The sequence below is a fragment of the Lontra canadensis genome, unplaced genomic scaffold (genome assembly GCF_010015895.1).
Source record: "Lontra canadensis isolate GAN:19392208 unplaced genomic scaffold, GSC_riverotter_1.0 scaffold14, whole genome shotgun sequence".
In the NCBI taxonomy this organism is placed as follows: domain Eukaryota; kingdom Metazoa; phylum Chordata; class Mammalia; order Carnivora; family Mustelidae; genus Lontra; species Lontra canadensis.
Window position 1 is genome coordinate 26,022,738 of NW_022631008.1, and position 19,849 is coordinate 26,042,586.

Genomic DNA, 19,849 nt, shown 5'->3' on the forward strand with positions numbered 1-19,849 from the left:
AAGAACCCCTATAGGCTGCCAAAGCACTCTCAGCCAGTTGAGGGATTATCCGTCAGAACCAGCTGATTTCGGTGTGACCCTTAGCTGGCTGAAGTTGGGGGTTTCTTTCTTCTGGTCCTTGGGGAGTTGTCCGCCGCCAGTGTTGGGTGTGGAGTATGTCGGCCAGCCCCAGGAAGGTGAACTGGGATTCTCAGGGCTCCAGGAAGTTACTAAAAAGAAATCTCATCTCCTGGAATTTTTGAAGCAAATTATCTGTTGATTTGAATTCAACAAAGCATTTATTTCTCTGCATTTATATTATTTTTAAGTTTTATTTCATATATTTAAGACCTCGGCTTCTTGTCTTAGCTGAAAAGTAAAACTGTTAAAAGTCTGTTCCTCTGATTTGAGGTAATTAGAACCCCAAAAATGTTTAATTTTTGATAAAGGAACGAGAGAAAAGAAAGCATGAGAGAATTCTGAGTGAAGAGCTTGTAGCTGCTGTGACGTACCTCAACCAGTTTTTGCCTCCTGAACACATGATTATTTATATCCCTTGGGATATGGCCAAGTACACCAAAAGGTGAGTAGATATTCATATGCTTGGTTCTGGCATTATCCTTTTCTTGTGATGTTAAATAGCAGGAGACTGATCTCTGTGGTAAAGTAAATGTGGGCAGCAGTTGGTTAAGCATCTGCCTTCAGCTCATCATGATTTCAGGGTCCTGGGATCAAGCCCCCACATCAGGCTCCCTGCTCAGCGGGAAGTCTGCTTCTCCCTCTCCCCCTGCCACTCCCTTCTGCTCATGCTCTCTCTTGCTAGCTTGCTTGCTCTCGAAAATAAATAAGATGTTAAAAAAATTAAAGTGAACGTTCTCTTTTAATTTCCTTTATGAATCTGCTTGAGGGGCTGTTTTGCTACTGATGTATAATTTGAGTGCTTCAATTAATTGACTAGACTCTGTTTTCTGTTGTTTTGTTTTGATTTTTTTGCCCATGATTTATATCACTTGGACATTCTCTTTGAAGTAGCTAGTCACTTCAGGACATCCCTGCTCCACGACTTTTCCCTCACAGGCATTGGCTTCACTTTTCCATGTTTCATCCTGTCCCCCTGTTTAATCACTTTCTCAGACACCACTTTCAGACGATCTCACCTGTGGATAAACCTGCAGTAACTCCTGAGTGTTGGTAGTAAATCCAGACTCCTTAGTGTAGTGTTAAAGCCCCATTGCCTGGTTGGTTCCAGAATGTAATAATGTTTTCTTTGTTCTGGAGCCAGTCTGTTCCTGAAAACTGAAATGTGTGCTCAGCTTCCAGTGTGGCAGCCGGGGTCCCATTCCTGAGCCTCTGTCCCTGTTGTTCGCAACCCCCACCTCTCTGGGGTACTTTCCCACCCCTCCTTTACCTGTCAAGAGCTGACTCAAAACATATCATCCAAGGGACCTCCTTTCTTTAACCTTGCCTTCTCCTTTTACTCATGTCCCAGGCATCATAGAAACACAAGGTTTATTTTGAGGTCGCGTTCATATTTTTAATGTTACTGGCTTGTTTTGTACTGTAACTCATTGTGCTTTTTTCCGAATCATTTTGTGTAGTTAGATACCCATGCACACCTCACACGTACATGTGCACACATTTTGCTCGCCTCTAAGCCTGATCACAGGTGGGCACCATTTGTATTTATTTTCCAGGGTTTTCTTCCCCTGCCACCTCCACTGTATATCACACACTCCTCACAGTCATCCTACGAATGCATATTGACTTGCCTGCCGGGACTCTTAAGTAGTGAAAGGCTTTGGGAAAAGCTCTCCAGGGGATGTAATGTGCCAAGATTAAGGCTTGCCAAGAGCTGATGCGGGCCCTTCATGTCTCTTTGCACCAAATCTTGTTCGTTACTGAGTACACATTATATGATAGAAACTAATTATTACAGCGTTCCTGTTGGATACAAACCAGAGATTTTAAAAATTAAATCCATGAATATCATTACGATTGACTCTATTTGCTTCAGTTATAAAGGGTAAATATATATTAAACGGATTCTTCTCACTTTTCTCGTTCTTCCTCCTGTCATCAGCAAGCTGTGTAATGTCCTTGATCGACTGAACGTGATCGCAGAGAGCGTGGTGAAGAAAACGGGTTTCTTCGTAAACCGCCCCGATTCTTACTGTAGCATCTTGCGGCCAGATGAAAAGTACGTATGGTATTTAAAAACTGAAATCAAACATTTTGCTCTCATGGATAACTATTCTAAATATGAGCAGTTTGTACTACTTGAAAGATGGATAAATTTATTGGGGCGGAGAAGATATTCAGGTGATTGTGGAATGCGCATTCACTCTGGGCACAGGACTTCCTCTGGTCATGTGTCTTGAGATGGAAGCTGATGAGTCTTTATCTCTTACTTCATGGAACAAACGTTGTATAAAATATTTCTCTAAAGTGAAGTTTTCTGCAGTGAATCCTATTTTTCAGCATTAAATAGGAGCAGGAATTTTTTTTTCCATCAACTGAATACTAACATTTTAATGAAAATAATGTTTATCACTGTATTACAGTTATTTTCTCACAGATCTTTCTTCATTATTACTTTGTGAGTTTCTTCAGATCAAGGATCATGTTGTATTTATCTTTTAAGGATCTGATATTGTATATTCCCAGCATTTTATTTTCAGCTACAAAGTTAACTATAATGGTTAAAAAAAAAGAGAGAGAGCAAAAAAAAACAACCAATTATATAGTGTGTGTGTCTTCAGAAGTCCTCCTTTTGTTATAATTTGAATTTTAGGGTCATTGTGACAGTGGTCCACAAAACCATTCCCAGACTCAGGGATGCACTAGGAAAACTCAAAGCACTCAACATATTGTTGTGCTTATGGCTGTGATTTATTAAGGTTAAAGGATACAAAACAAAATTAGCACAGGGAAAAGGCTTGTGTGGCAAAGTCCAGAGGAAATAGGTAAAGCTTTCTGAGAGTCCTCTCCTAATGGAGTCCCACACAACATGCTTAATTCCCCCAGCAGCTTGTTGTCACAGCATGGGTGAAACGTTGCCAACCAGAGGAGATGAAGAGATACTCAGTGCCAGGGTTTTTCATTGGAGGCTGGTCCCCTAGGCAGCTTTTGCTTGACACATACCAAAATTCCTGACTTCCAGAAGGAACGAGAATGTTCAGCAAAACTATATTGTTTCAACAGACAGATTAGGCACAGTGAGCCACTTTTGTCCGTCTGGGAATGGTGGGAACTCAAGTTCCCAGATGTCAGCCAAGGGCCAACCATATAAGCAGGCCTTTCTGAGAATAGCAGTCAGGCCTGTTGTGTGAACTGTCTTCTGAATTGAACCTTCTTTAAAATAAGATATTTTAAGAACTTAAAATATTTTAAATCATTAAAATGCTTTAAATCATTAAAGTAAAATCTCAATATCATTATATATTGCTTAGAACATATTCCCAGGCATTCCTTAGCACATGGAGAAAATAAGTAGGAAGGACAATAATAAGGATATCTGCAAAAACAACCAAAGGAATGCAACAAAGCTCCACGAAGAAATGCTAGAGGAGGGAGAGAATCTGACTGTTGAGGGGAGAAGGATAAAGCTCAATGCCCCGCAATTACTATTCATGTCTGTAGAAACCAGACAGGAAATGGGCTTAAATTAAAGCAAGAGAGATTTTGGTTGAACACGGGAGACAAATGCCTGGGTGTGGGACACTGGGGCAAGATAAGATGCTTCTTTCCTGGGCCTCCGTGAGGAAAGAGAGCATGGATAGCCTTCCTTCTGAGTTCTTTGCATATTCACTTACCAGAAAGAATGAAAGTAAGCAGAATCAGTTGATTATTTTGGCGCATTCAGCCCTATTCCTTTGATTCCTTATAGAGCTGGAACAAAAAATGAATATAGATTATGCTATTAAATTTTTTCTTAAACATCTATTTTTAAACACAGGTGGAATGAACTAGGAGGATGTGTGATCCGCGCTGGTCGCCTGCAGGTATAGATGCTACTCTATTAATAATACAAAGAATCTGTATTTGCAGTGTATGATGTTTTCTGAAAGCAGCCATGAGAGAGAGATACTTCTTATTTAATGAAAAATTATTAACTGTTTGGGAATGATTTTTAAACACTAACTGCTAGTGTATAACTCTTACAAGTGATGCGCAGCTAAAATAATAATGGCCTGTGGATTTTTTCTACATAAGATAGATTTTATTATTGGAAATTAAAACATAAACAGAAATGGGAAAAGAATAAATTAGAATCACTTTGGAAAACAAGCCAGAAACGATCACAATATATGTACATATAATAATTATGCTTTAAGAAAGATATGGCCTCAACCACTGAATATTTGATTTTTACAATAAAGGAGATGTATCTGAATAAAAGCATGTATTTTAGTAATTGGTCCATGTGGAAAACATTCACTGTTTCATTTTATTTTATTTTATTTTTTCACTGTTTTATTTTAAACTCAGGAAGGAAATTCAAATACAGACTAGTAGGTATAATGATGCCAATGCAGCAATTTTAAGTGAGCAGCAAATGTAACTTTTCTATAATGTTCTTCATTGTTTGTTCAGGAATAATACCCTGCCTACAGCTTTTCTTCTGTTTTCTAAGGAAGGACATCTAAAATGGGTAGAAGCAGTTTTGGCCACTGAATAACAGTTGACAGTCTTAACGGTATTTCTGTTTAGACTGGCGTTCTTCGAACCAACTGTGTGGACTGTTTAGACCGCACCAACACAGCACAGTTTATGGTGGGAAAATGCGCTCTGGCTTACCAGCTGTACTCCTTGGGACTGATCGACAAGCCAAATCTGCAGTTTGATACAGACGCAGTTAGGTAAATCTTTTTTTTTTTTTTTTTTTTTTTTTTTAAAGAATCTATGTATTTATCTGACATAGGGAGACACAGCAAGAGAGGGAATACAAGCAGGGGGAGTGGGAGAGGAAGAAGCAGGCTTCCCACCAATCAGGGAGCCCGATATGGGGCTCCATCCCAGGATGCTGGGATCATGACCTGAGCTGAAGGCAGCCACTTAATGACTGAGCCACCCAGGTGCCCTGCAGTTAGGTAAATCTTATTTTCCACCTTTTGAATGCTGGTAAGCACAGAGAGCAAAACTGATTAATAATAAGGACTTCTATGAATTTGTTTCTTCTTTTAACTTCTCAAAAATTATGTTGCTGGAAGACATTTTTCAAAATAATTCTATAATATTTTATTAAAGACCTGTGTGTTGTTGCCATGGTTTTTATTTTGTGTGTGTGTGTGTGTTAATTATGAATAAATACTATGTTCTTTATATAAATCCAGAGTGCTTTAGATAAATACAAAACTGGTGGGTTTTTACCAAACAAATCCAGGGGTGCCCAAGTGGCTCAGTTGAGCATTGACTCTTGGTTTTGGCTCAGGTCATGATCTCCGGGTTATGAGATTGAGTCGAGCCCCATGGTGGGCTCCGTGCTCAGTACGGAATTGTCTTAAGATTCTCTTCCCCTCCTTTGCTCTCCCCCTTTTTTCCTCCCCCACTCCTGCCCTGGCTCATGCACACTCTTGTGCACTCTCTCTCAAATAAATAAAATCTTAAAAAAAAAAAATTTAGATTGCATTAGAAAGAAGAAGTCATGTGCCTTCATGCATTTTGATTTAAAAATATAAGATACATGAAAGATTGATTCTTCATGAAGGATTACGTTTCTTCACTGTCCATTGGATCCATGCCACTGCGTGGAGTGCTCTTTCTTGAAAATACAATGATGCTTGTTATTGGTCATCTGAGGTAGTCATAAAGGCTCTGTTAGGAAAATGAACAACTTCCAAGTGGCCAGATCCACAGATATCACCGCACTGAAAATCTTAACAGGCACTTGGAGAAATACAGGTTTCAAACGTGTTCTGAGGAAAGAGTATGGTTTATCTGTCGGTGGCAAGAGATCATCAAATTCTGTTGTGGGAGGTAAATTGATTTGGCAGCCTGAAGAAAGTTAGGAGTCCTTTAGTCAGGTTAGAATCACCTTGGTCTGGCTTTGATGCCTTATGTTTTTGTTTCTCCAACTTCCATTTTAGTGTTTTCTATGACTTTTTTTTTTTTTTTTTTACTTACTAGACTATTACTGTAGCATATATTTTACATATGGATTTATCATCAAGAGTCTGCTTAAAAGGCTGTTAGGAATTCATATGTGGCTAACTGAACCATGTGTATAATACTTTTGGTAAAATTTTGTAATGTTTATTTTTCTTTGATTTAGGTTATTTGAGGAACTCTATGAAGATCATGGGGACACTCTCTCCCTTCAGTATGGTGGTTCTCAACTTGTTCATCGTGTAAAAACCTACAGAAAGATAGCACCGTGGACCCAGCATTCAAAAGACATCATGCAGACCCTGTCTAGATATTACAGCAATGCTTTTTCAGGTAATTCTGGAATAATAAGCAGCTCTAAATTTTTATCTGATAAGCACTTTTCTACTTATACATACACCTTTTTTGAGCAATCTGGCTAAGTAAAGCCAAAGTTTAAAATAGAATCTCACTTAGAATATTCTAAATAAACATTTGTTCAATAAATGAATCAATAAATTTTATATTTTAAATAGTGCAGTGTTGCATTTTTCCACCCATAATAGGAGCTCTTAAATAGTGCAGAAGACTTTTTTTTAAAAAATGTCTATTTTATTTATTTATTTGAGATAGAACAAGAGAGAACACGTGCGGGTGGGTGGGAGGACAGAGGGAGAGAGAGAAGCAGACTCCCTACTGAGCAGAGAACTTAATGCAGGACTTGATCCCAGAATCCTGGGATCATGACCTGAGCTGAAGGCAGCCACTCCACTGACTGAGCCACCCAGGCACCCAGTAATGCAAAATACTTTGATTCCTTGGCTTCTGTCACCTTGCAATACATAGATAAATTTGTTTGAGGGTATTTAATCATTATTTTAAAAATAGGATTCAGGGCTGCCTGGGTGGCTCAGTGGGTTAAGCCTCTGCCTTCAGCTCAGGTCCTCTTGGGGTTCTGGGATCAAGTCCCACATCGGGCTCTCTGCTAGGCGGGGAGCCTGCTTCCTCCTCTCTCTCTCTCTCTCTCTCTCTACTTGTGATCTCTCTCTCTGTCAAATAAATAAAATCTTTAAAAAAAAATAAAAATTAAAAAAATTAAAAAAAATAGGATTCATAGTCTTGACAAGCTAATTTTAAAAATGTCAGCTAGAAATTAATAGTAGCATTAACACTAAATTATATCTTTCTTTGTTTTATGACTTGTGAATACTCAAAAGTAACAAGTTGTTAAAATGGTACTTCTGCTGCCTCCATTCTGATGGAATTTCCAACATAATAGATATCACAGACCAAATCCTCATATTCTTCTGTTAGAGGGGTGGCATAGAACTGTTAACTTTGCATTGCTGTGTAGCAGAGCTGAAGTACAGCTATGGACTGAGGAGAGGGCTGCCATGTTGGGAAGGGCCTGCCCTCCATATATGATTGGGCCAAAGGATCTTTGAGTGGTTTACTGGTGACCAGGTGTAGGCTTCATGAGGGAGGGTGGTAGCATGGGATTGACCTCAGTCCTGGCCAGAGGGACCCAGCAGCAAGAACCCGGAGGTGATCCCTGGATTCCTAAGGAAGGAGTTTTCCTAAGAAAAACTGGTAGGAAAAGTTGTTTGGTCCACACCAAGGGAACTGCAAGAGACTCTCTGGTGACGGGAACTTCTGAGGCATGCCTGAAAGCACCCACAGAGTCAGCTTTCAACATTTCCCATTCCCAGAGAGAATGCAAAGTCAGTTTGCTGTGTTACAATGCAAGCATATTAGTTTTCCATGCTGCGTAACAAATTATTAAGAACGGCTTAAGACAACATGTGTTTATTATCCCACGATGTCTGTGGGAGGAAGTCCAGGCACAACTTAGCTGGATTTTCTGCATAGAGTCTCACAGAGCTGCAGTCAAGATGTCAGGCAGGCTGTGGTCTTATCTGTAGGTCAGACTAGGGAAGGATTTGCTCCCTGCTTGCGCGTTTGCTGGTGGAATTCAATTCCTCATAGTTTTTTTGTGACTTTGGGACTTTTAGTAACTTTCTTCTTCACAGCCTACAAGGGAAAGTGAATTTCTACAATGAGTTTGCCAGCAAGAGAGTCTTAGAATTGTGGGGGCGATGGCCCATCCCTTTGCCATATCCCATTGGTTAGAAGCACATCATATCTCCCACCCCCTGCAAGGGAAATCGGTATCAGTTTGCTAGGGCTTGCCATAACCAAATAGCACAAACTGGGTGGCTCAAAGCAGCCCAAATTTATTATCTCACTATACTGGAGGCTGAAAGTCCAAAATCAAGTTGTTGGTGGGGCCAGGCACCTTCTGAAACTGATAGGTGAGAATCCGGACTTGCTTTTTCCTTTCTTCTGGTAGTTTGCCAGCAATCCCTGGTGTTCTTTGGTTTGCAACTGTGGCACCTCCATCACTGCCTCCGTGGTTACATGGCTGTCTTCCTTCTTGTATCTGTGTCAGTGTCAGATTTCCCTGGTCTCATGAGGACACTAGTCCTATTGCATCAGGGCCCATCCTAATTTAGTGTGACATTTTAACTTGATTACATCAGCAAAGACCCTATTTTCCGATAAGTTATACATTCACAGGTATTTGGGATTAGGACTGCAACGTATCTTTTGGGGGAGACAGTTCACCATATAGCAGAGAGTATCCCACTACAGTACGAGCACCGGGAGGGTGGGGATCATAGGGTTCGCCCTGGGGCACGTCGCGCCAAGTAAGACCTTCCCTATTCACACACTTTGGAGGAGCCAGAAGCTGGTGGGTAGCCTGGTGGGCATGGGAGGGAAGTACGAGGGAATCTGTAGGTCCTGCATGTCATTTACTCCATTGCTGTCCTCCATTGCTCCTCTCCAGATGCAGTGACGCTCTCACATTCCCTGAATAAATTAGGCTGCTTAATCATATGCAGTTCCATCCATTGGAATACATGACTGCCATCTTCTCCTGATGCCTAGCCAGCCTTGAGAGCTCACTGTACTTTGACTTGCTCAAAGAAGGTCCTCCAGGGTTTGTTCTAATGGCATTCTGTGCTTTTCCTTCATAGCACTTAGCACAGTTGCCGTGAAATCATTCACGATGCCATTAGTTCCTGCCATGAGACCAGAGAGCCCCATGGGCAACTCATTCACCACAGTTTCCCAGTGCTTTGCTCATGGCACACTAAATATTTGTGGGATGAATTAATAAACACATGAGTTAATTTATTACCTGTGTCCTCCCCAATTCCCCCTTTTCCCTGAATTACAAAATTGACAGGACTAAGAATGCCAGCCTAGTAACATGTAGCTTATCAGTGATGCCCCGAGACTGCTCAGATCATTTCTTTTGCATTCTCTGAGTCCATTGTAGTACTCTGGGTAAGCTCAGTGTATAACATAAACCACAGAGTCCACTGCAGACCTTAATGAGAATTTAGATATTCCTCTTTATGCCTGCTCCTTGAACTGGGTTTAAAACTTAAGAATCAAAGTAGAGTAATCCAAGCAGAAACTGAGAGTTAGGGAAATCGAATTTAGAGATTCTGGCCAGTGGCATAAGTTTCAATTCTAGATTTCTAAAGGAAAAATATTAAAGCGTTTCCATCATCTTTTATTATCCCTAATGCCGTTGTCACCAATGAGGACATTAATATGTACTGATGTATTCAAATTGGCCACAATGTGAGTTAAAAGTAATTGGTTATTATCAATCATGAAACACAAAATTACAATGGGTTTCACTTGTTTTTACCAATTAGAGCATTGATTAAAATAGGGTTATCTCCCTGAAGGCATGCTCACTGGCTCCTCTTTGTAGTGCTAGCTTCCTAGGGCTTCTGTAACAAAATACCACAAGCTAAGTGGCTTGAAGTGGTAGCACTTTATTGTCCCACAGTTCTGGAGGCTGGAAGTCCGAAATCAGGGGCTGAGCAGGGCCGTGCTCCCTGTGAAGGCTCCAGGGGAGGATCCTTACTTGCTTCGTAGCTTCTGATGACTTCGGGTGATCTATGGCTTGCCACCGCAGCACTGTCATTCCTACCTCTGACTTTGCCTGACATTTTCCCCTTGTGTCTGTGTCTACATGGCATTTTCCCTGTGAGTCTCACTCTTCCCGTAAGGACATGAGTCCTGTCAGATTATGGGCTGCCCTACTCCAGTGGGATTCCATCTTAAGTGGATTGTATCTGCAAAGACTCAACTTCCAGATAAGGTCACATTCACAGGTCCCAGGGCTTAAGGCTTCAGCGTATCTTTTTTGGGGTTTTTTTTTTTAAGATTTTTAAATTTATTTATTTGACAGAGAAGAGAGACAGAGAGGGAACATAAGCAGGGGGAGTGGGAGAGGGAGAAGCAGGCTTCCTGCTGAGCAGGGAGCCTGATGTGGGACTCGATCCCAGGACCCTGAGATTATGACCTGAGCTGAAGGCAGAGTCGGTAACCCACTGAGCCACCCAGGCGTCCCTCAAGCCGATCATTTCTGAGGCAGAAGTTCCTTACTCCTACTCAGACCTGTTTTTCCACTTGCCTTTTCCACCTCAGCACCTGTTGCTCAGTTCAGAAACCTTGCAATCATCCCTAATTTCTTTATTTTCCTTACTTATCCCCACTGTCCCAGTCCCATCTCTCGGCAAATCTCATTGTCTCAGCCCCAAAATATACCCTAAATGCTTCTGCTGTTTTTCATCTTGCCTGCCGCCATGCTGGTGCCAGAAACGGTCACCTCTGTGTGAACAACCGCAGTCGCTTCTGCTTCAGCTCTCTGCCCCCACACGTGGGCTCCTGTTCTTCACAGCCACCAGAGGGATCTTTTCAAAACTGAAGTCAAATAGCATCATGTGCCTCTCTAAAAACCCTTCCAGGGCTTTCCATCATACTTAAAATAAGACTCTTTTTGGAGACCTACAAGGCCTTGTGTCTGTCTCTAATATGGGCATTCCCCTTGTCCACTGCCCTCCAGCCTCCCTGGCCTTCCTTCTGTTCCTGGAGTTGCTGTCTGTTCCTCCTTTAGGCCTTGTTTTTGTTTTTCCTTCTGTGTGGGCACAGCCCCCAGAGCTTTGTGTATTTTCTCATTTGTACACTTCAGCTGTTACTTCCTCAGACCCTGTAGCCTCTACCCCTGCCCTCACGACCCAATTCAAGGGGCCGTGTCCCCTCCCTTCGCTCTCATGTCACTCTGTCATTCTTCACAGAACTTACAAGTCTTCACGGAACTTACAACCCCTGAATGTACCTGGTCCATTATTCACTTGTATGTATGTTTGTTTGCCACTTGGAATGTAAGCCCCACCACAGCCACAGTCAGTCTTGTCCATAACTGTGTCCCTAGTTGGTGCAGAACAGAGTAGGTTCTTGGGTGAGTGAATGAAGGGTAGTTCTTCTTTTCAATTATGAAAATAATAGATGTTAATTATAGAAAGTACAGAATAACTCACAATGAAGTCAGATAATCTTCACCTTCCAGAGCAGAGAGAGTCCATTATCATATGGTTTCACTTACTTGCGGAGCATAAGGAATAACACAGAGGACATGGGGAGATGGAGAGGAAAAGTGAGTTGAGGGAAATTGGAGGGGGAGATGAACCATGAGAGACTGTGGACTCTGAGAAACAAACTGAGGGTTTTGGAGGAGAGGGGGTGGAGGGTTGGGTGAGCCTGGTGGTGGGTATTAAGGAGGGCACGTACTGCATGGAGCACTGGGTGTGGAGCATAAACAATGAATTTTGGAACACTGAAAAAAAATTAAATTTTTAAAAAAACCTCACAATGAAGTCAGATAATCTTCACCTTCCAGAGACAGCCATTTGTTCAGATTTAGAACATGAGCCTTCCTTGCACATAATATTTATGTTCTGCTTTTGCCCTTTTAGATAATGTGAGCAATCTTTATGACCTAAATATGCTTCTACAACATGATTTTAGTAGCTTTATGGCAGTCTATCCTTTAGAAACTTATCCTTTAGAAACACAAAAACAAATAATAATTTATTTAGTTATTATTTTGGGTTTTGGTTCCTCTTAAACATCTTTAAACATATATTCTTTTTTTGCATATCTTCGATATTATCTTATGAAAATTCTAGAAGCATATTTATTAGGTGAGAGAGTATAAATATTTTCAGGGCTTTAAATATGTGTGTGTGTGTGTGTGTGTGTGTTTATAATAAATATAAATATGTATATATTTAAAGCCCTGAAAATATCTATAATATATCTATCTATACATAAATACATATGTATATATATTTAAAGTCCTGAACATATCCATATCTGTATCTATCTATACATAAATATGTATGTATTTACGTGTGTGTGTGTGTGTGTGTGTGTGTGTGTGTATGTATACCCCATGAAAACTTTGGTAAGTTGAAATGACATAAAGTGGGGAGTATCCCCCCACTTTCCAGAAGTTTGAGTTACACTACTTTGCTTTTAGGAAAAACTTGCATTAGCATAGTAACAGCTATTTTCATAAAAGTTAAAATCCTCTTCAGATTTCTTTCCATTAACATGAGAGGTACCGATGTAGGTCTTTTCCAAGCAAAGTGGCGTAATGCAGATTTTCAGAAAGCAGGGAACCCCTGGGTTGCCAAATTGCCTTAGAGAAAGGATACTGTATAGCAGTTAATATTCCCTGGGCAGAGTTATAGAAGTGTACATTTTGATAAGTATTTGCCAGCCTAAGTAAGTAAGAAGTGGCATTCTGTTTTAATTTGCATTTGTTTGATAACTAGTAAGGTTGAATTTTGGTAGGTTTGTCTGTTTCTATTTCTTTTAAAAATTGCACGTTTCTCTTTTTCTGTTAGGGTGTTGATCTTTGCCTTTCTCACATTTAATAGGTATTTATTTCAATATATAGTATGAAGTAGGGATCTAACTTTACCGTTCCCTCCCCTGTAGTAATTAAACAGTACTATTTATTGAGTAACATTCCTTTCCATTATTGATTTCAGAGCCCACTTCATCACAAACTTAATTTAACGTTAGAATAACAAGTATTCTAGTTCTAAGATTTTTTTTTGCTAATTAAAAATAAAAAGAGGGCGCCTGGGTGGCTCAGTGGGTTAAGCCGCTGCCTTCGGCTCGGGTCATGATCTCAGGGTCCTGGGATCGAGTCCCGCGTCGGGCTCTCTGCTCAGCAGGGAGCCTGCTCCCTCCTCTCTCTCCGCCTGCCTCTCTGTCTACTTGTGATCTCTCTGTCAAATAAATAAATAAAATCTTAAAAAAATAATAAAAAAAATTAAAAAAAATAAAAATAAAAATAAAAAGATAATTATAAAAAAAGAGAATTGTTCAATTCAAGCCTGATCTATTTAATTTATACATAATAAAAGTGGTTAGTGTTTAGCTATTTGAGTGAAGTGTGACTGGTACATTACTCTCTTTTCCTTTAAAGTGTGATTGAGTACAAAAAATAGGCAATCATTGCCCTCTTATTATCCACAACTGCAGAGAACCCACCTGTGTGTCCATATCCAAAAGTTCCACTGTCTTCACGAGGGTGGTTGTCTAACTTGCAGTCAAGACTAGCCTGGAAAAGACCCCCAGGCTCATTAAACTGGCCTTAGAGTCTTTGGTTAGTGACCATATCCATCACAGATACATATTTATAGAAACAGCAGCACATTCAGCAAGTCTTCATTATGATCCTTTGAAGCAGTAGCCTTCATTGGGTTACGTTTCTCACCGCTCACATTTTATCGTACTTGTTAAAAGTTAAAGGAAGCAGCTATGAGGTTTAAAGGATGAAAGCCTCCTTGAAAACATGCCTGAAGATGGAAAACTTCTCTAGACAGTGGTAAGATGTCTTGAGGTCCTGCATAGTATGAATTATTAAGTGCCATTAAGACTATACAGGAAGCATAAAGAATGTAATTACTATAAAAGCAATATGGTGGCCCCTGGGTGGCTCAGTTGGTTAAGCATCTGACTCTTTGTTTCAGCTCAGGTCATGATCTCCGGATCCTGAGATCAAGCCCTGCACTGGGCTCCAGGCTCTGTGTGGAATCAGTTTGAGAGTCTCTCTCTCCCTTGCTCCCTGCCCCTCCCCCCTGCTCTAAATCAATCAATCAATCAATCAATCAAATCTTAGGGAAAAAAGCAGTAATTTTACTTTTACATTATGTAAAGAGGGTACAAATTGGGGAGGTAATGTCTGCATCATTTAATACTTGTTTTCTCTCAAAAGTGGCAGAAAGGCCCCAAATTTGCTCAGGTTATAAACACATCCCTTTTATACATTACTTTTGGCCTGAAAGGTAAATGCTGCTTTAATGGAACACTTCCTGTCAAAAAGTAATAACACTAATACATGTTTGATGTGCCATATTTCATTTATTGCTTTTGCTGAGATGACCAAATAGTTCAATGAGAACAATGTTGCTAATTTTAGAGAGATCTGTGTTCACTATAGCTGTTGGAAGAAGATTGATTTTATGGTAATGTTATCTTGTTTCGAAAGCAGTCATTTCTACTGTGCTTTTTAGTTCTATGCTCATTTTCAGAGAGAGGGTATTATTTTAATCGTTCATGTCTGCCCCAAACTTGAATGCACAGGGCTCTGAGACAAGAATGAGAGGCAGGAAATGAGGGGAAACAATGAAGGATGCTGGCGGGAGGTGGGGGGAGGGGAGACGGTGCAGAATGGGAAGGGTGGTTCATGAGACCCTTTAGTGCTCATCACCATTTTTACCAAAATATAATTATAAAAGGAAGGAAATACAATATATGTGCATAGGTGGTTAGTAATTTTGGAGTTGTTAGTTGTTTAGTTAGAATGAAGCTGTTATCCATGTGCCCACTCTGCCTTCATTATCAAACACAGAAGGGAATGGGCCAGGCCTACAGCTGAGGGGACAGAAAATGTTATAAGCACTGTCTCTGCTAAAGAAATGAAGACTGTCTTTTCAAGGATTAGAAGTGGAAACTATGGAGAGCAACTTGTTCAAGGTTGTGCAACAGAATAGGGGTAGCTGTGGGATCATTTTGCTTATTTATTTCTGACAGTGTCTGCTTGTCTTTGCAACAAAGTAAAGATGTATTTGTTTCTGGTAGACTGAAGAATGGTGAAATGTGTTCTTACCTAAAAATAAGATCACTATGGTATTATGGCAGCTCTTGATTTTTAAGAGTCTCTCAAAATTCAAGAAGCAATGTGTGTTTACTGTACTATGGAAGGAATGGAGCAAAAAGGAAACATCTGGAAGCAAGATCTTAATTCTCAAAATCTTGGTGACTATTTTAGATTTGTGACTATTTTAGATTTTAGATGTGTGTGACTTCTGAAGTATAAATACTATTATTTTCAAAGGTATGTTTTATGAAATCACAGTTGTACCCTTCTCCTCCTGAGGAAACATTCTCCTGAGTTGTATATCTCAGTAGTGATTTCCTAAAATGCCTATTTTTGTTTTTTAGATGCTGATAGACAAGATTCCATTAATCTCTTCCTGGGCGTTTTTCATCCCACTGAAGGAAAACCTCATCTCTGGGAACTCCCAACAGATTTTTATTTGCATCATAAAAATACCATGAGACTTTTACCAACAAGAAGAAGGTATTTTTCTTCTAGTCTACTGTGTAAACTCGGATTTGATGTTACTTTGAGTCTGAGATATTTTCATTTTTGAGTCATAATCTCATAGGCTAAAGTATTCTTACTACGTGTTTGCTGTGAAGAATTCCGTATTGTTGGTGTCCTGATACTAGATCTGGGAAATTGTCATTAACAATTGGTGGCTTTCATTTTTTGTAAGATAGAAAATTTCAGAACTTCATCATTGAACGTAAGTTGTAGCTCCACTAAGACAAACCATCAACATTATTTCTGAGTGCTTCCTACAAATGTGGAACTCAAAAGAACCCTCATATTTAAGGAGTCAGTCTTTGGTTTTTCAAGTGAGGGGTCCAAGCAGCATCACTTTGGAATGCTAATGGTGTTTCTTTCTGGAAGTGCAACCTGCTCTTGGTGACACTGGTGAAGACAGGGAACTAGAGCAGTGACCCAGGTGGCAGACACCATCCCCAACATCTCCTTTACCCAGGCCTTTCTAGAGTCAATAGCCATTTTAGGTTCTTTTGATGACAGTTGAATTGATATTAATATTCTCAAAAGAAATAAAGTTTTCATCTGTAGTGTAGCCTCAGGGTCAGGTTGATTCTGTACCTGAGTGACCTTGGATTAGTTATTTTAACCTCTCCCCACCTCATTTTTCTTACCTGCAGATGTGAATGGTGGACACACTTCGGAGTCATTGTGAGGGTTAAGTGAGAAGACTCATTAGTGTTTTTAACTGAGGCATCATGTACTAATGTAGTGAGTTTGGCCACACAAGCAAAATTTTCACACACAGGAGGCTGGAGACTGGTGCATTCTTCTTAGAGGCCTACACTGTCAAGTTCTCTCATAATGCTTTTGTCTCACAGCATCAGTTTACTATAGCCCTTATTTTGTGCAACAGTGCTTCCCAAACACTATGGGGGTCAGTGCTAGTCTGGGCTTCATTGTGTGGACAGACCACAGGCAACGGTACAATTAGCAAGTGCTGATGTTACAGCTGTTATCAAATTCTGTGTTACTTCAGGAGTGCTAGAATATATAGGAATGGGTCAGTTTCTGTTCTCAGATTTGTTCTTCTAAGTGCATGTTGTTGGAATAACCAACTTACTATTTGAGTTTACTTTCCCTGTTAATGAATCACTGCTGGTTTTTGCATTAAATGATTGCCTCTGAATTTTTGCTGATAAAAAAAGTAGAGCTAATTATGTTTATTGGGTGAGAGATGAGTGTAAATACCCATATTTAGCTCTAGTGATGCAATTGACAATGGGTAAATGTGGGTGATTTTCCAAAATTAAAGATTACCTTCCAGTATTAAAGCTGTTAACACACAGGTTGGGAAGAACCAAAACTCAATTCACTCCTGCAGAAATTAGCTTGTGTATTGCAAGTGTACATTAAACCACTTGCATACCTTGAGTTACATAACCGATCACTAAGGCAGGAGGTGGTCAGAGCTTATTTGTGGCATCAAAAGAAGCTGCTCTTACAGCCTCATTTTCTTAAAAAAAAAAAAAAAAAAGGAAACTGAGGTTGCAGAGAGAATGTGTCTTGACTGAGATAATTCAGCTCATTAGATGACTCAGCAAGAATCAGCTGCAAGCCTGCCACTGAAAATAAAGTTTTATCAAAGTAGATAATATGGCTCTCTCAGTTGGTTTGGTCTCCTGTTTTTGTGTTTTTTTTTTTTCTCCAGAATATCATAATTCCAAAAAATCAGCTTATGCTATCAAGAGTACATATTGGTCATAAACAGTACTTAAAAATACTGTAAGACAAATTTCAGTGTTTTTATTTTGGACTTTCCGATATCACCCATGAAACTGGTTATTTTGGTGACAGCTAATATTCTAATTCTCAGATAAAATGAATATTTTAGCCAGAGGCAGTTAACTGGGTGAGAGCTTAGACATCAGGATTGGGTGGGGCAGAGTTAGAATTTCTGCCAATATGTGACCTCTGATCTGCCGAACTCCGGAAACCCTTCTCCTCATCTGTAACATGGAGAGGACTACGCACACCTCACAGGGTCATTTTGAGGATTAGGTGAGAAACTGTGTGGGAATTACTTAGTACTGGGTCTGACACAGAATCCACGCAGTCCTGAAGTGGCCAGGCTCTGGACAGATGGCCTCCAGTTAAAACCTGAGTGACTGTGGGCAGGTTACATAACTGGTCTCCGTCTCAGTGGCCATTATCAGTAAAATAGAGATAATAATACCATCTAACTTGTACATTTTTCATGCATCAGATGGAATAATATAAATGCTTACCACACAGCAAACCCAACAGATGTCAGTACTGTGATTATTCTTTAAGGAGAATCTATTCCGTAGTTGTAAAATTTATTTAAAAATCATCCAGGATGACCATAAAATCTGGAAACTTAGATAATATTATTTTATCACTTATTATAATATGATATCAATACCCACTTTATATGTATTTGCTTGTGTTTCCAAACTGGGTGACCATACCATATTTTATATTGTGTTTACCAGTGATTTACTCTGGTGTGTGTGTATATATATATATATATATATATGTATTTTTTTTAAGATTTTATTTATTTATTTGACAGACAGAGATCACAAGTAAGCAGAGAGGCAGGCAGAGAGAGAGGAGGAAGCAGGCTCCCCACTGAGCAGAGAACCCAGTGCAGGGCTCGATCCCCGGACCCTGAGATCATGACCTGAGCTGAAGGCAGAGGCTTTAACCCACTGAGCCACCCAGGCGCCCCAACTCTGCTATATTTTTATTGAATGATAAAGGAAAGGGGAATAATTCTTGCTCTGACTAGAGTTCATCCAAACCAGGACCTCTTGAAGTAACTACTTCCATTACTCAGAATCCCACATTTATCTATCTGCCTAGAACCACTAGATGAAGCTTTGTCCTGATTTAGGTTAATGTGTCCTACATTATCCAAGAGCTATTTATTGACTCAGTATTTATCATGTCACTGAGATGTTTTTACATATTAAGCGCTAATTAATTCATTAACCCAGAGTTGGATGGTTTCCTGGCCCTATTCACTGTCTGATATGTGAGTTTCCTCTGCGTCTCCCAGGAGAGGTCATCTGGCCTGTGCGCGACCAGTCCTGGTTTGTCCCCTGGGCCGTGTCTGGTCGAGGAGGTTCTTTTCAGACAGTTCACTTATACAGTTCTTCCCCACATCACCTGAGATCTGCTTCTCTGTAACTCTACCTACTAATCTCAGTTTGACCTGCTGAGACCTTAAGAACACAATTTCCCTATCTGCTTTATGGTCTTTTAACTATTTGAAGACAAGTTCACACCTTCTCAGAATCTCTTCTTTAGGATAAACAGCCCCACTCTCCCCAGCTATTCCTCACAAACTGTGATTTCAAGTCTCTTCGGGGTTCAGAATGCTCTTCTCTTACGGATCCCAGTCTACGGCGGTGTTCTTTTTCAACTGGTGGTTCCCAGACTTGGGTTCAGTAATGGTCATAGTTAGATCTGATTTGTGCCAAATATCGTGGAACCCATTGGAGCCATTACTCCTCTTATCCTGGTTACTCTGCGTTTATCATTAACTATAAGATTGCACTAGCTGTTTTTAGCAATGCCATCATAATGTTGACTCTCTGAGCTTCCTGTCCATTAGAACTCCCAAGCGTTTTTAACGTGACCTGCTACCAGGCCTTATCTATACCATTCTTGTATGCTCATTCGAGCATTCTTGGTCATGTTCATATATGCTTTGCTTGCTTCCAAGAGAAAAGGTTTTGTATTACCTTTTTATTAACATTACTAATGGATTTGCAGCTTCTTTAGATATAATCAGCTGGTCTTCTTGATCCTGATACAAATCCTTGATGAAAAATGTTAACTAGAATAAAGTAGATGGCAGAGCCCTCTGGGACACCATCAGACAACTCCTTCCACCTTAACATTGTTTCATAATTTTGGGTTGGAATAATTGAAATGGCTGTAACTGACTCTACTGTCATCATTTAACTATACTGTCCTCCTGCCCCCATTTCTCTATCTCATTCACAAATATTGATTGCTTTGCTAAAGTCCTTGTGCTAATTCAGAGGGTTCCCATGTTCGTTAGGGAAAATAAAGAGTCTTTTTTTTTTAAGTCTCCCTAACCTTCCTTTGTGAGTGAGCCAGTGGGATTGAGCACTCTTCATAACAGGGACCAAAGAAGAGAGAGCAGCTGACTTATGAGGTGTTGTTTGCAAAGGAAGAAGTAGCACGAACTTGCAGTCTCAGTCATCTGATCCCTGG

At 40.1% G+C, this 19,849-nt stretch overlaps 1 protein-coding gene across 2 annotated transcripts in view; it reads left to right on the forward strand.

Moving 5' to 3' along the window:
- FIG4 (FIG4 phosphoinositide 5-phosphatase) overlaps nt 1-19,849 on the forward strand; it is a 120,226-nt gene that overhangs the window by 49,469 nt on the left and 50,908 nt on the right. For both annotated transcript variants that reach the window (XM_032858303.1, XM_032858304.1), the window contains 6 exons: nt 429-562; nt 2,060-2,176; nt 3,935-3,980; nt 4,690-4,838; nt 6,251-6,417; nt 15,451-15,589. In XM_032858303.1, coding sequence (XP_032714194.1) covers nt 429-562; nt 2,060-2,176; nt 3,935-3,980; nt 4,690-4,838; nt 6,251-6,417; nt 15,451-15,589 — 752 coding nt within the window. The remainder of the gene's footprint in view (nt 1-428; nt 563-2,059; nt 2,177-3,934; nt 3,981-4,689; nt 4,839-6,250; nt 6,418-15,450; nt 15,590-19,849) is intronic.